Source organism: Delphinus delphis, chromosome 7 (genome assembly GCF_949987515.2).
Source record: "Delphinus delphis chromosome 7, mDelDel1.2, whole genome shotgun sequence".
Classification (NCBI taxonomy): Eukaryota; Metazoa; Chordata; class Mammalia; order Artiodactyla; family Delphinidae; genus Delphinus; species Delphinus delphis.
This window is the reverse complement of record NC_082689.1, coordinates 34,127,458-34,141,088: the sequence shown is the minus strand read 5'-3', so window position 1 is coordinate 34,141,088 and position 13,631 is coordinate 34,127,458. Positions and strand designations below refer to the sequence as shown.

The following is a 13,631-nucleotide window of genomic DNA, read 5'->3' as shown; positions in this document are numbered from 1 at the left end:
AGAGTTTGTTTGGTTTTATATAAAGAGTTTGTATTTCTTCTTTGTAATGTGCAAATGTTACTAAATGTTGTTTTCTATAATTCTTATTTCCTTTCCATCTCTGACGATACTAGTCTTCTAATTTTGATTTCTCTCCAGCCTCTGCATTGAGGCGAGTTAGAGTATTACTTTGCCTGGAAGGAAAAGTGAGTTTGTTTACATATTCCTCATCTTGGCATCTTGGCATCTTGCAATTAGGAATTCTTGGATACGGTGACAGTACTGCTTCAGGTTTTTCCTGTACTATCAATTTATAGGTGTTATTGTGCTCCTTTTTGTCAAGGGACTTCATTTTCAGTGTCTTTTCAAAGCAAGCATTTGATTGGGTTATTTTTGATTTACCACTCCAACTATGTGGGTCTTGTATCTCTGTTTTAAAATCACAGTTCTCTGCTTGAGGAAACTGCATGAAACCGTGTTCTTTCCTTTGTTTCTTAGGCATTGTATCTGTAAGTCTTTCTGATGGCTTATTTACTGGAATTGCCTGGGTATTTTTGTTGGAACAAGGTTGTACTTTAATTAAACTGAGTATTTTCGCTTCCTTAGGATAGTATCTTTTCTGTTCCTGAATTATTGATGGACTTTATTTAATATTCTCTAAGGAAAAATGTTCCTTTTCTTCCTTTTTGGTCAACTCTGTTTCTACAAGTCTATCTTCAGAAACCTTTTGTAAAGTGGTTTTCTGAGCAATTTTTGAATATTTATTTTGCTTTTCTGAATGGTCCTCCACAAACTGATTTTCATCTCTTAAAGACAAATCTGGCTTTATACATTTTAATGGTGTGGAAGTAGAATTAACCAAATTTATATGCCGGCTTATCCCCTCTAATTGCCTTTCTGTGATTAGTCCTGATTTTGACAGTTTTTCTATAAAAAGGCTCTGGAGGTGTTTGCTTAAATCAGCTTTTAGATCTAAGAGTTCATTTTCTGATAAAGCTATAAGATAGTTTTGTAGAGATTTACTTAAGGGATATTTCATGTTTATTTCAAGCCTACTACCAAAACTCCCTCTTGAAATATCTTGTCCTAACTCATGAAAAGATATTGAGGCACTTTTAGCTCTTAGAGAAGATACATTTGAGTGTATAGGCTCAGATTCTGCGTCTTTAAATAAACTGTTGTCTGAAAGGTTTTTTAGGAAATAGTTTTGGAGAATTTCATTTAAAAAAGATCTTAGCTTTATTTCCAAATGTTTATCTATGAAATGATGATTAAAATTATTTATAAAAGACATGATTTCTTTTACAGTTTCTGAATATTTCTCCAGAAAAATATTTTGCCCTTTTGGTTCTACTTTCTCATTCATCAAATACAGATTTTGATAGATTTCTGGTAAGTCCTCTTTGGTGATGTATCCTGATTCTGAAAGCCTTTCTACAAGGTAATGCTGGATATGTTTACTTAATTCAGATTTAAATTTTTTTATTTCTGACTCTGAGAGTTCTTCTAGAAATACATGCAGCTTTGGATTCAAAATAGGTTTTCTCCCCAATTTGTCTACTTTATCAAAATTCTCTTCGATTTCTTCAAGGTCTTCTGTCTGACTTGGAAAAGGATGTTCAATTAGTCTTTCTAATTCTTTTTCTGGTTGTCTGCTTTTAGACTGACTATATTTGAAAAAAACATTAAATATCTTTTTCAAAAAGGATTTTAACATTATTACATCAGAGTTATTAAGTTTACCCATTAGTGCGTTACTTAAATTTTCTAAAGTAGAACTTAGATCATTTTCTTCTCTATCAAGCCTCTGACCATTACTTGGCAAATCTGTTTTTTTATCTGGTGTCGACTGATATTTTGAATCTTGTGGGGATCTATTTTGGCCTTTGTCTATGAATTCAACTCCATTAAAAGAAGTGATTTCTTTGTGAATGATAGGTGTATTCTGCTCTGAAAGAGGTTCTGTTTTGCTTCTGATATCTGAATAATACTCTGTGGAATACTTTGGCTTTTCTTCAGCAAAAGCTGTCTCTGTATACAGCAAAAAACCCTTCTGGTATTCTTTATCTAATTCTATCACTTTCATTATCCCCAATTCTAAAAGAGTATCTACAGGAAATGCTTGTATTATCTGGCTTATAACAGATTTGGCCGGCGGAAATTCTATTTCATTATTGTTTTCTTCATAGTGAATTAGAACATTGGAAGGCGAACTCTCCCAAGCTGTGGGTAATTGACTCTGCGAGTTTATCTGTGTCTCACTCCATTCTTTCACTCCTCTCCCCAGCTCTGAGAAGACCGGTGCAGTAAATATTTGCTTTATAACATAATCATATACAAGGCTATTCAAATCTGGTTTGGAGCTAGATACTTCACTTTTTAAATGTTTCTTTTTGAAACTACTCTTTTTTTTAATTGGAAAATCTATCTCACCAGCCTCTAAGTGTTTTTCAGAGACAGGTTCCTTTTCTACCTCTGGAGAATTTCCTGGTCCACCTTCTGAAAGTGAATCTGTGGGAATATCTTTAATTATTTCATTTAAAAGAGACTTTGAATTTAAAATGCCTCCTTCTGAAAGCCAGCTATTTAAATCTTGAATTTTTTCAAATACTTCGCCTTCCAAACTACTTGGTTGTTCATCATGAAGAGCCAGAAGTGGAGAACTATGACTTTTCTTTCTTGCTTTGGTGTCCATAGAAACTTCAGGTGTAGAAAATAATCTATTTGAAAGGTCTTGCAGATTTTTACTTAAAATTAACTTGAGCACCATTGACTGTTTTAAATTTTCTATGTGGGAAGTAAGACTTAATGATTTTGAGAGGCAACATTTATTTACATTTACTTTTCCAGTCATTGATGATTCTCCCTCAAAGTTTGGTAAAGATACATTTGGTAGCCTTTCCTGTAACTTATTCTTAGTGTCTAAAGTCTTTATTGTGGTGATACTAGGATGATGGGCTAAATTATTCTTAGTGTCTAAAGTCTTTATTGTGATGATACCTGGATCATGGACTAACTTATTCTTAAGGTCTGAAGTCTTTAGTGCAGTGATACCAGGATCACTGGCTAACTTATTCTTAGTGTCTAAACCCTTTATTGTGATGATATCAAGATTATGGGGCCAGGTTTTATTAGCAGGGCTTGCAGTTTTTGAATGTGTTGGGTAAGGAGGATCTTGGTCTTCATACTCTATAACCTCGGCACTTAAAATATTTCTACATTTGAACATATCTTGGTCTTTCCTTTTTCTGACTGACATTTTGTTGTTTATATTCCTTAGAAAAGGATCAAAACCATTCTTGATGTTGAATTTCTGGAACTGTAATATTAAAAAAGAAAAGGTAAGAAATTTGGACGTATTTGTTTTAAATTTATAATAAAATTTTTAGTTAATTCTCTTTTAGCAATCTGCCAATTTATCTATTCATCTTCCTGACTTCTACAAAGAGAAAACCAACTTTAATTATTTTAAAATATTTGAAATTGGAATAATAATGAGAATTTTAATGCAAATTTTTCAAATTCCTAATTCTGATACTATGTTGTGTTCAAGAGCTTTTTGCTACCTGGAATATTTTTAAACACTTAAAAGGCACTCATCAATTGTTTGTTTAAGAACTCGATTTCCAGTGTTAGCTCCATTTGCTTAGACAAAGGCTAACATCAAGATCTAAGTCCTATCCATATAAATATTTTAGTAGCAATGTGGGTAATTTTTTTTTAAATGCAAAGCAAGCAGTAGATATTCCATTAAAAGTATCATAAATATTCTCTAAAGAGTGACTTGGGAACACAGATCATCTGCCTTTAAATCTGAGAGTTTTAACAATGATGATGAGTTCCACCTAGTCCTTAGCATGTTACAGTAGAAACTTGCTTTTTGATAAATATTATATATGCCTCAGAAATGGTAGAGAACAGTACAAAAAATTCTCAGTTACAGTGAAATGTCAGTGTAATAGCCATAGGCAGTTTTGTAAGCTCTGGGATCAGGCTATTCTATTATTGAAATAGCCTAGAAAATGAAGTCTCTTATTCAAACTCTTTGTTCATACAACTTCTCTATTATCCAATTAAAAAAAGCAAAATGTGAAATAATCAGCCTAGTATTTGTTTTAGTTCATATGGTTTTCAAATGCTAATTGATACCCAGGTGACAGCATAAGAATCCCTGTTTTTTTTTTTTTTGTTTTGTTTTTTGAGAAATACAGATTCCCAGGCTCCATTTCCATTCATTAGGTCAGAGGTGGGACCTGGGAATATGTATTTTTGTAAAGATGGGTGAGTGTTTCTACTAGGTAGTCTGGCTTTGGAACCACTGAATTACATAAAGTATTACAGAAACCTAGTATTTAAGTATCTGATATTGGGATAAGAAAACAGTACTCACCTGATATTTTGGTTTGAATTCTATATATTCTGGTTTGAAAGATGCTGAAATGTATTCTTTTGGTGAAAAAGCCACCTTATAAAAAGAGAAGTTTTAATTTTAGACTGCTTGTAATGAAAGGATATTTCCCAAAATAATTTTATTCCTTCAATAGTTATTAAAGATATTAAACATGTTAAAAACTAAATAAGTATTTTTCTCATAACTACCATAATTTGCATATAATCAAAAGAAATTTATATCAGAAATATATATAATCTTAGCTTCCCTGACACCATAATATTCACCCTATTGATGTGTAAAATCAAAATAATGCTCAGCAACTTTAAGCAGAAACAAAATTGGAAAAGAAAACAGAACTGTTAGAACAAGTGTAATCTAATTCTAGAAGGTTGTGAAATGCTTTAGATAATAAATAGCATCTGATATTACACTGAGATAGCATTTTCAATGACTCTCAAGCTGTAATTATTAAATGGGTACTTACTGCCTAAGGAAACACTTAGTACTAAATCAAGGTGTACAGGAACAATTATAGAATCACAGAACCACTGACATTTTAGAGATGGATGACACTTTAGAGATAATAAAGTCCTACTCTTTGTTTTACACAAAAATCTGCAGTTGAAATTATTGCCCTAAATTACCAGATGATTAGTAGCCTAAATCCTAGGCATCCTAAATTTTCATCTGATGCTCCTACTACCACACAATCAAGACTTCAGTGAAAGACAATGGTGCTTTGAAAACATCATAATGTTTAGAGAAAACTTGATACCATCTCTTTGCAGAACACTTAGTACTATAAACCGCTTTCCTACACATTTTCTCCTTTAGTTTGTAGGGGGTTCATTATATATCAAGTTAGTTAAAATAATTCAATGAATGACGCTTTCATAAGAAATACTTTTGGTTTAAGTGTTCATTAATATTAAGCAGTTAATAACATGACTTTATTCTTAAATCTTCAGCAGCTTCCTACGTTGTGTTATTCATTGCCCTCACACACTGACTCTAAATAATTTCTGCAAGTATCTCAGTATTCCCCACTATAGTTTCTCTCCAGGAAAATGTGTCTAACTCTGAATTCTAGAAATATATCTTGTACTTTTCCACACCTGTTCCTTTGCTCATTTTGTTTTTCTTTGCCTGAATTTTCCAAAATCTCCCTTAAAAACAGTTTAAATTCTAACATTTGAAAGTTTATTGCCTTAATGAATTTAGTAGAAAATTAAAATTAAAAGAAATATGTATGACAAGGAAGTGGAAGAAAAAGTAGAGGAAAAAATATGATCTAATTTTTGTAAAACACACAAAACAAATAAATAACCCCCCCCAATATAAGCATGGAAAAATATATGAAAAGATACAGAATGTTAACATTGTTTTCTCAAGGGAGTAACTCTGGAGGAGAGGAAAGAGGACGCAATTAACTTTTACTCTGTTTAACTCTGTGTTATTGATTAGATGAACATACAATACTTGTTAGTTAAAAAATCCAGGATAGTTATATGAGAGGGAAATGATCAGGATGCTAGAAAAGGACAAACAAAAGAAGCCAATACAGGAGCTTCAAGATGGTAGACTGAACATGTGCGTTTACTTTCTCCTACCTCCCAAAGTTCCAGTAAATTAACAGAAAATAATATTTCCGAAATAAAAATCTGATGACAAATTGAAATTATAACGGAGTAATCATGGTTCAGGCATACAAAAACAGAGTCAGGTGGCCATTGAGCATCTTGTCTCAGATAAAATCTGGTCTCATTCAGTGGTCTCTGCACCACTGAAAACCTGAACTTTCTCTGAACTGTACCAGACCCAAGGACACCACCAGCAGTATTCAGAACAATACCTGCCAGCTGCAAACTTATGGTCTTAAGGTCTCCCCTTGTAATTATGCAACCATTTCAGACCCCAACCAATCCTTACTTAACAAGCACCCTTACTGCTTGGCTGCTCCAATCATAATTCTCGATAAACAACTCATGTACCTAAATGCAACCTTGCAGTTTTTGCCTTTATAAGTCTCCCCCATTTTGTAGTCCAGTGGAACACAATTCAAGTGCTTGAATATGTGTCTCCCAGGCTGCAGTCCTAACAAACCTCAAATAAACACCTTTTATTTCAATCAGGTCTCCATTTCTGAAATTTTGGTTAACAAATCCCATTGGAATACTAGAAATCAGTAAGGTAACATACCAAGATCCAGAAAGTTGAGAAAGTTTGGAAAATAGGAAACCAGATGGATTGACTTAATGGAAAACCCCCATCAAGAAAACCAGAGCTTTGGGACTTCCCTGGTGGCACAGTGGTTAAGAATCCGCCTGCCAATGCAGGGAACACGGGTTCGAGTCCTGTTCCGGGAAGATCCCACATGCTGCAGAGCAACTAAGCCCGGGTGCCACAACTACTGAGCCTGTGCTCTAGAGCCCACGTGAGCCCGCATGCCACAACTACTGAAGCCTGCGCGTCTAGAGTCCGTGCTCTGCAACAAGAGAAGCCACTGCAATGAGAAGCCCGGCACCGCAACAAAGCGTAGCTCCCGCTCGCCACAACTAGAGAAAGCCAGAGCGCAGCAACAAAGATCCAACGCAGCCAAAAGTAAATTAATTAATTAATAAAAAGAAAAAAGAAAGAAAGAAAACCAGAGCTTTAAATAACAGAAATCAGGTAGGCCTGAGAAGCAATAAATTCAAGGTCAACATATACAAAGAGAATCAGATGGCGGTGCAATTGTCATAGCATTAAAAAGCTGCATTTGGAACAGCTGGATCACTTGGACCCTTCTTTATCACTGTTCTCTTTCTCAGTGCAAACAGAGCATACATTGCTGGCAGTATTGTCTTTCCCCAGTCACTCACCAAACACCAAAACAAACAACAACAAAACAAGCAAGATCAAAACTGCTGTCTGAGAAAATGTGCAATCTGCCTAGGTGGGGACCCTCTATGAGTTTTGAGCCTTGGCACAGCAGCAGAGCAGAGCTTACAGCCACTCACATTTTCACATCAGATAACTGAAGGGGGATAAAAAGGAAGGAAAGGAAGTTCTATTCAGGAGAGAAATACACTGACTCTTTGGAAATGCTGTAGGGTCTCCAGCCATCCTGCCTGCCCTCTTCCATCCCCATATACCCTCCAGGGAAGCTGGCCTGTCACACAGAGAATACCTATACAGCTAACATATTCCTTCATTCACAAATATAAAGTGAGCCAACAGAGCTCATCAGATATGAGGAAAATCAGTACATGTAAGTGAAGGATCAATAAGAATAAACAGAACTAACCCCAGAGTAAACAGAGCTATTTCTGAAGAATGTAGGGGGAGGATGACCCTTGGAAAAGATTCTAAATAGTATCCTCAGAAATATCTAAAAGGGTATTATTGATTTCCACTTAGCTATATAATAGGCTTGTCAAATTTAATGTATATATAATAGGATTCTAGATTACCACCCTCCTCCCCTCCCCCTCAAAAAAACCACAAAACCTTGGCTTTTCTCTGTTTTTCCTCATCTCAGGTAATGATGCTACCATCTACTGAATTATTAGACCAGAAATCTGTGTCACCCTATCTCTCCACCTTCTTCTTTTCATATATAACCCAGCACTAAGTTCTGTGGCTACTGGCTTCAAAATATATCAAGTATCCAATCATATCCGACCACCACCTACTACCACTGTAGCACAAGCGACCATCATCTCTTCCCAACAATAGTCTCTTAACTAGTCTCTTGCTCCCTATGACAGAGAATGAGAATTACTTTCCCAAAATACATATTATCTCAAGAACCTCAATTTGTTTAGGGGCAAAAACCCTTACTCAAAAAGCTGCATCTTCCAGCCTCCTTTAAAAGACAGGAGTGGCCATGTGACAAGGTTCTGGCCAACTACATATAATTGGAACTTGTCGGGAGAAGCTTCTGAGAGAATGTCTTAAAACAGAGGCAGACTGAGCTGACAGGTACTTTTCTTTTCTTTTCTTTTTTTTTGCGGTACGCGGGCCTCTCACTGTTGTGGCCTCTCCCGTTGCGGAGCACAGGCTCCGGACGCGCAGGCTCAGCGGCCATGGCTCACGGGCCCAGCCGCTCCGCGGCATGTGGGATCTTCCCAGACCGGGGCACGAACCCGTGTCCCCTGCATCCGCTGGCGGACTCTCAACCACTGCGCCACCAGGGAAGCCCATTTGTAGACTTTTTACTGATGGCCATTCTGACCGGTGTAGGGTGGTAACTTACTGCAGTTTTGATTTGCATTTCTCTAATAATTAGTGATGTTGAGCATCTTTTCACGTGCCTACTGGCCATTTGTATGTCTTCTTTAAAAGAGGTGAGATATTAATGCCAAAACTGTGCTTAATTTGTCCTTTAAGTGGAAATTCCATACAATGTTGATTTCATACACTAAACTCTATTATTAAAAAAAGTATTGACTTTTCACACTTTTCTTTCATACTCATTCTATTATTTAATTTTATTTTTAACATATTCCTTATGAAATCAACATTATATAGACTTGTCTTAATATTTTTATCTTTTTAAATTAAATTAAATTAAATTAAATTTTTATTATTTTTTTGGCTTCGCCCTACAGCATGCGGGATCTTAGTTGCCCGACCAGGGATTGAACCCATGCCCCCTGCAGCAGAAGTGTGGAGTCTTAACCACTGGACAACCAGGAAAGTCCCTCTTAATATTTTTATGTCAAACTACATGCTCATCCTTGTTGCCACAGAGGCAGAGGGTCAAGTTTGCCAACTACACCAAGGATTGAGGATATTATCCTCAAGAAGGGATACTGACAGACAAAAACATGTTAACTATGTGAACAATTAATAAATAGCGTTGAGGTAATCATCTATCCACTTCAGCAAAATTATCAATAGACCTTTACCTCATACTAAAAAAATTAAGTATAGATGGATTAAATATTTAAACATAAAAAAGTATACATAAGGCTTCCTGGGTGGCGCAGTGGTTGAGAGTCCGCCTACCAATGCAGGGGACACGGGTTCGTGCCCCGGTCCGGGAAGATCCCACATGCCGTGGCGCGGCTAGGCCCGTGAGCCATGGCCGCTGATCCTGCACGTCCGGAGCCTGTGCTCCGCAACGGGAGAGGCCACAACAGTGAGAGGCCCGCGTACTGAAAGAAAAAAAAAAAAGTATACATAGAAAATCAGCTAGGAGAATGCTGACATAATCTTGAAGAGGGGAAGGATAATCTAAACAAGATATAAACTAACAGCCACAAAGGAAAAGCGGCCAGATTTGACCACATAAACAGTTCAAATTTCTATAAGGACTCTGAAGAAGTAAAAAAAATGCAGATAACAAACAGCGTAGATAAAGCATTTTTATTCAAAATACATAAAGCATTTTCACACATAAACACACAACCCAATTTGTAAATATGAGCAGAGATTATAAACAGTCAAATAACAGAAATACAAATGGATAATAAACACATGAAAACTGTTCACTCATTAATTCTCAGGAAAATGCAAATCAATAGAATATCATTTTTGTGCATCAAATTAACAAAAACAAAATTAACAAAAGCAAATTAACAAAAAATGACCAGGCTGTGAGATAATGGATATTTTCCTACATTTTGGGCGCAAATGCAAATAAGTAAATCTGGTTTAAAAGATAATCTGGTAGTATCTATCAAAAGTAAATATGCTTTTTGAATTTCGGTTTTCTCAGGGTATATGCCCAGTAGTGGGATTGCTGGGTCATATGGTAGTTCTATTTGTAGTTTTTTAAGGAACCTCCATACTGTTCTCCATAGTGGCTGAACCAATTCACATTCCCACCAGCAGTGCAAGAGTGTTCCCTTTTCTCCACACCCTCTCCAGCATTTATTGTTTCTAGATTTTTTGATGATGGCCATTCTGACTGGTGTGAGATGATATCTCATTGTAGTTTTGATTTGCATTTCTCTAATGATTAACGATGTTGAGCATTCTTTCATGTGTTTGTTGGCAGTCTGTATATCTTCTTTGGAGAAATGTCTATTTAGGTCTTCTGCCCATTTTTGGATTGGGTTGTTTGTTTTTTTGTTATTGAGCTGCATGAGCTGCTTGTAAATTTTGGAGATTAATCCTTTGTCGGTTGCTTCACTTGCAAATATTTTCTCCCATTCTGAGGGATATTGGCTCGGTGCTTTGTGACAGCCTGGAGGGGTGGGATAGGGAGGGTGGGAGGGAGGGAGACGCAAGAGGGAAGAGATATGGGAACATATGTATATGTATAACTGATTCACTTTGTTATAAAGCAGAAACTAACACACCATTGTAAAGCAATTATACCCCAATAAAGATGTTAAAAAAAAAAAAAGTAAATATGCTTATATACTTTGATCCAACAATTCTGCTTCTCATATTTATCCTATAATATAATACTTACCATTTAGCAAGTGACTATTATGTTCCAAACCCTTTAAAATTCTTTGAAATAGATGATAGTATACTCATTTTGCGATGAGAAAACTGAAAGTCAGATGTAAATTGCCCAAAGTTATGTGACCATGGTAGTGGAAGAATCTGGATTTGAACCTAGATATTTCTTACGGTAAAATCCAAGCTCTTTTTCCTATATCCTAGTTTCCTATTCCTAATTCTCTTACCATCAACAAACACTGCTTTTCATTGGTAGATAAAATTAAATTCCCCATCCCCCCTACCTTTCTTCCACCCTGACCTTTGGGGAAATGATTTAGCATCCTGTCATTGTCAGGGTTTAAATAGAAACTTATTAAGCTATATCTTGAAAATCTTAATTTATGAAGGGGCTCTAAAAATGTAAAGGAACTATTGAAAGACTGTCACCTGAATCAGCTATGAGTTGAAAGAGACGTTAGTCCTTTCCAATTCAGATTAGCACTCCAGAAGTTTGTCTCAAAATACTGCATTTCTTTAACACACTGTCTACCTTGGTTCATAAAAAACTCTTCTTTTAACTTCAAACTTCAAAGTTTATTTTACCGTAGATTCTGAAGATTTTGTGACTTGTTTATGAAGCAATTAGCTTAGACTTTTAGGAATTTGTTCTAGAACTCTGATATGTCTTCAGTTTATAAGCCTGTTGCCCTAGGTGACAGATTCTTTCAACTTTCTAAGTCTGTTGATTTTATGTAACCTATGTTTTATGGGTTACCCACTGAATTTATCTTGTTCAACTTAATTCAGTTTTATCTGTCATATACAGGTCTGACTACCACCCTTAAGAAAAATATTTAAGGTAAGTTTTCTTTTTCTTTATTTAAAAAAAATTAAACTCTTGACCATGTACCTTTTATCCAGTTTCCCTCAACAGTAACATCTTGCAAAACGATGTAATATCAATATCACAACCAGGATATTGACATGGTACAGTTAAGATGCAGACATTTCCACAAGGATCCCTAATGTCCTTTTAGAGTCACACCCATTTCTTTCCTGTATCCACCTCCTACTTAATGCCTGGCAACCACTAACTTGTTCTACATTTATAATTTTGTAATTTCAAGAATTTCATATAAATGAAGTCATATAGCATCTAATATTTGGGGATTGGCTTTTTTTCACTCAGCATAATTCTCTGGAAATTCATCCAGGTTGTTGTATGTATCAAAGTTCCTTTGTATCGTTGAGTATTATTCCATGGCATGGAGGTAGCACAGTTTATTTAGCTGTTCACCAATTAAAGAACAATTGTGTTGTTTCCACTTTTTGGCTACTATGAATAAGGCTGCTATAAATATTTGTGTTCACGGTGTTTTTGTGTGTGTGATCATAAGACTTAATCTTTCTGGGATAAATGCCCAAGAGTATAATTGTTGGGTTACATGGCAGTTGCATATTTAGTGTTTTGAGAAACTACCAAACTGTTTTCAGGAGTGGTTATAAAATTAAAAATTCCCATCAGCAATTTCACCAGCACTTAAGTTTATTACTGTTTTTTATTTTAGGTAAGAGACTTAGGTCAAGGTTTGGTTTTGTTTGCCCATGGATGTGCAATAGCTCCAGCACTACTTCTTGAAAAGGCTATCATTCCTCCATTAAATTGCTTTCGCATCATTGTCAAAAATCAGTTGGGCATACTTTTGTGGGTCTATTTCAGGGATGTCTATTCTGTTCCATTGATCTTTGTGTCTCTCTCTCCTCTAATACCACACTATCTTTACTCTTGATTACTGTAGCTTGATTACTGTAGCTAGTAGGCCTTAATTAGGTAAAGTGATTCCTCCCATTTTCTTCTTTTTAAAGATGATTTTAGCTATTCTAGGAGCTGTGCCTTTCTATACACATTTTAGAATGATCTTGTCTATATTTACAAAGAGCTGGTATTTAGATAGAAATTACATTAAATCTATAGGTCAATCTGGGGAGAACTGACATCTTTACTATGTTGTTTTCCAATTCATGAATATGGTATGTGTATTTATTTAGGTCCTTGACTTCTTCCATCAACATTTTGTGATTTTTATTATCTAGATCCTGTATATGCTTTGTTAGATTTAAAAGTATTTAGTTTTCTTTGGAGTTACTATAAATGTTATTGTGTTTAAAATTTTTGTTTCCACATGTTCATGTTAGTATGTAGAAATGCTGATTTTTAAAAATTGAAGTATAGTTGATTTACAATGTTGTGTTAGTTTCAGGTGTATAGCAAAGTGATTCATTTGTGTGTGTGTGTGTGTGTATATATTCTTTTTTAGATTCTTTTCCCTTATAGCTTATTACAAAATATTGAGTATAGTTCCCTGTGCTATATGGTAGAACCTTGTTGCTTATGTATTTTATGTATAGTACTGTGTATATGTTAATCCCAAATGCCTAATTTATCCCTCCCTCCACCTTCCCCTTTGGTAACTGTAAATTTGTTTTCTACGTCTGTGGATCTATTTCTGTTTTGTAAATAAGTTCATTTGTATCATTTTTTTTAGATTCCACATATAAGCAATATCATATATTTGTCCTTCTCAGCCTGCATTACTTCACTTAGTGTGATAATCCCTAGGTCCATCCATGTTGCTGCAAATGGCATTATTTCATTCTTTTTTTATGGCTGAGTGTTAAAATGCTGTTGATTTTTGCATTTGGAATTTTTATCCTTTAAACTGCTCAACTCACTTACTAGTTCTAGTAGTTTTTTTTGTAGACTCCTTGTTATTTTACATAGATAACTTTTTCATCTGAAAATAGAGACAGTTTGATTTCTTCTTTTCCGATCTGTGTGACTTTTATTTCCCTTTCCTGCTCTATTACAATGGCTAAA

General features: G+C 35.3%; 1 protein-coding gene across 1 annotated transcript in view; it reads right to left on the bottom strand.

Moving 5' to 3' along the window:
- C2CD6 (C2 calcium dependent domain containing 6) overlaps window positions 1-13,631 on the bottom strand; it is a 138,437-nt gene that overhangs the window by 3,912 nt on the left and 120,894 nt on the right. The window contains 2 exon segments of the mRNA XM_060015396.1: window positions 2-3,292; window positions 4,370-4,444. Coding sequence (XP_059871379.1) covers window positions 2-3,292; window positions 4,370-4,444 — 3,366 coding nt within the window.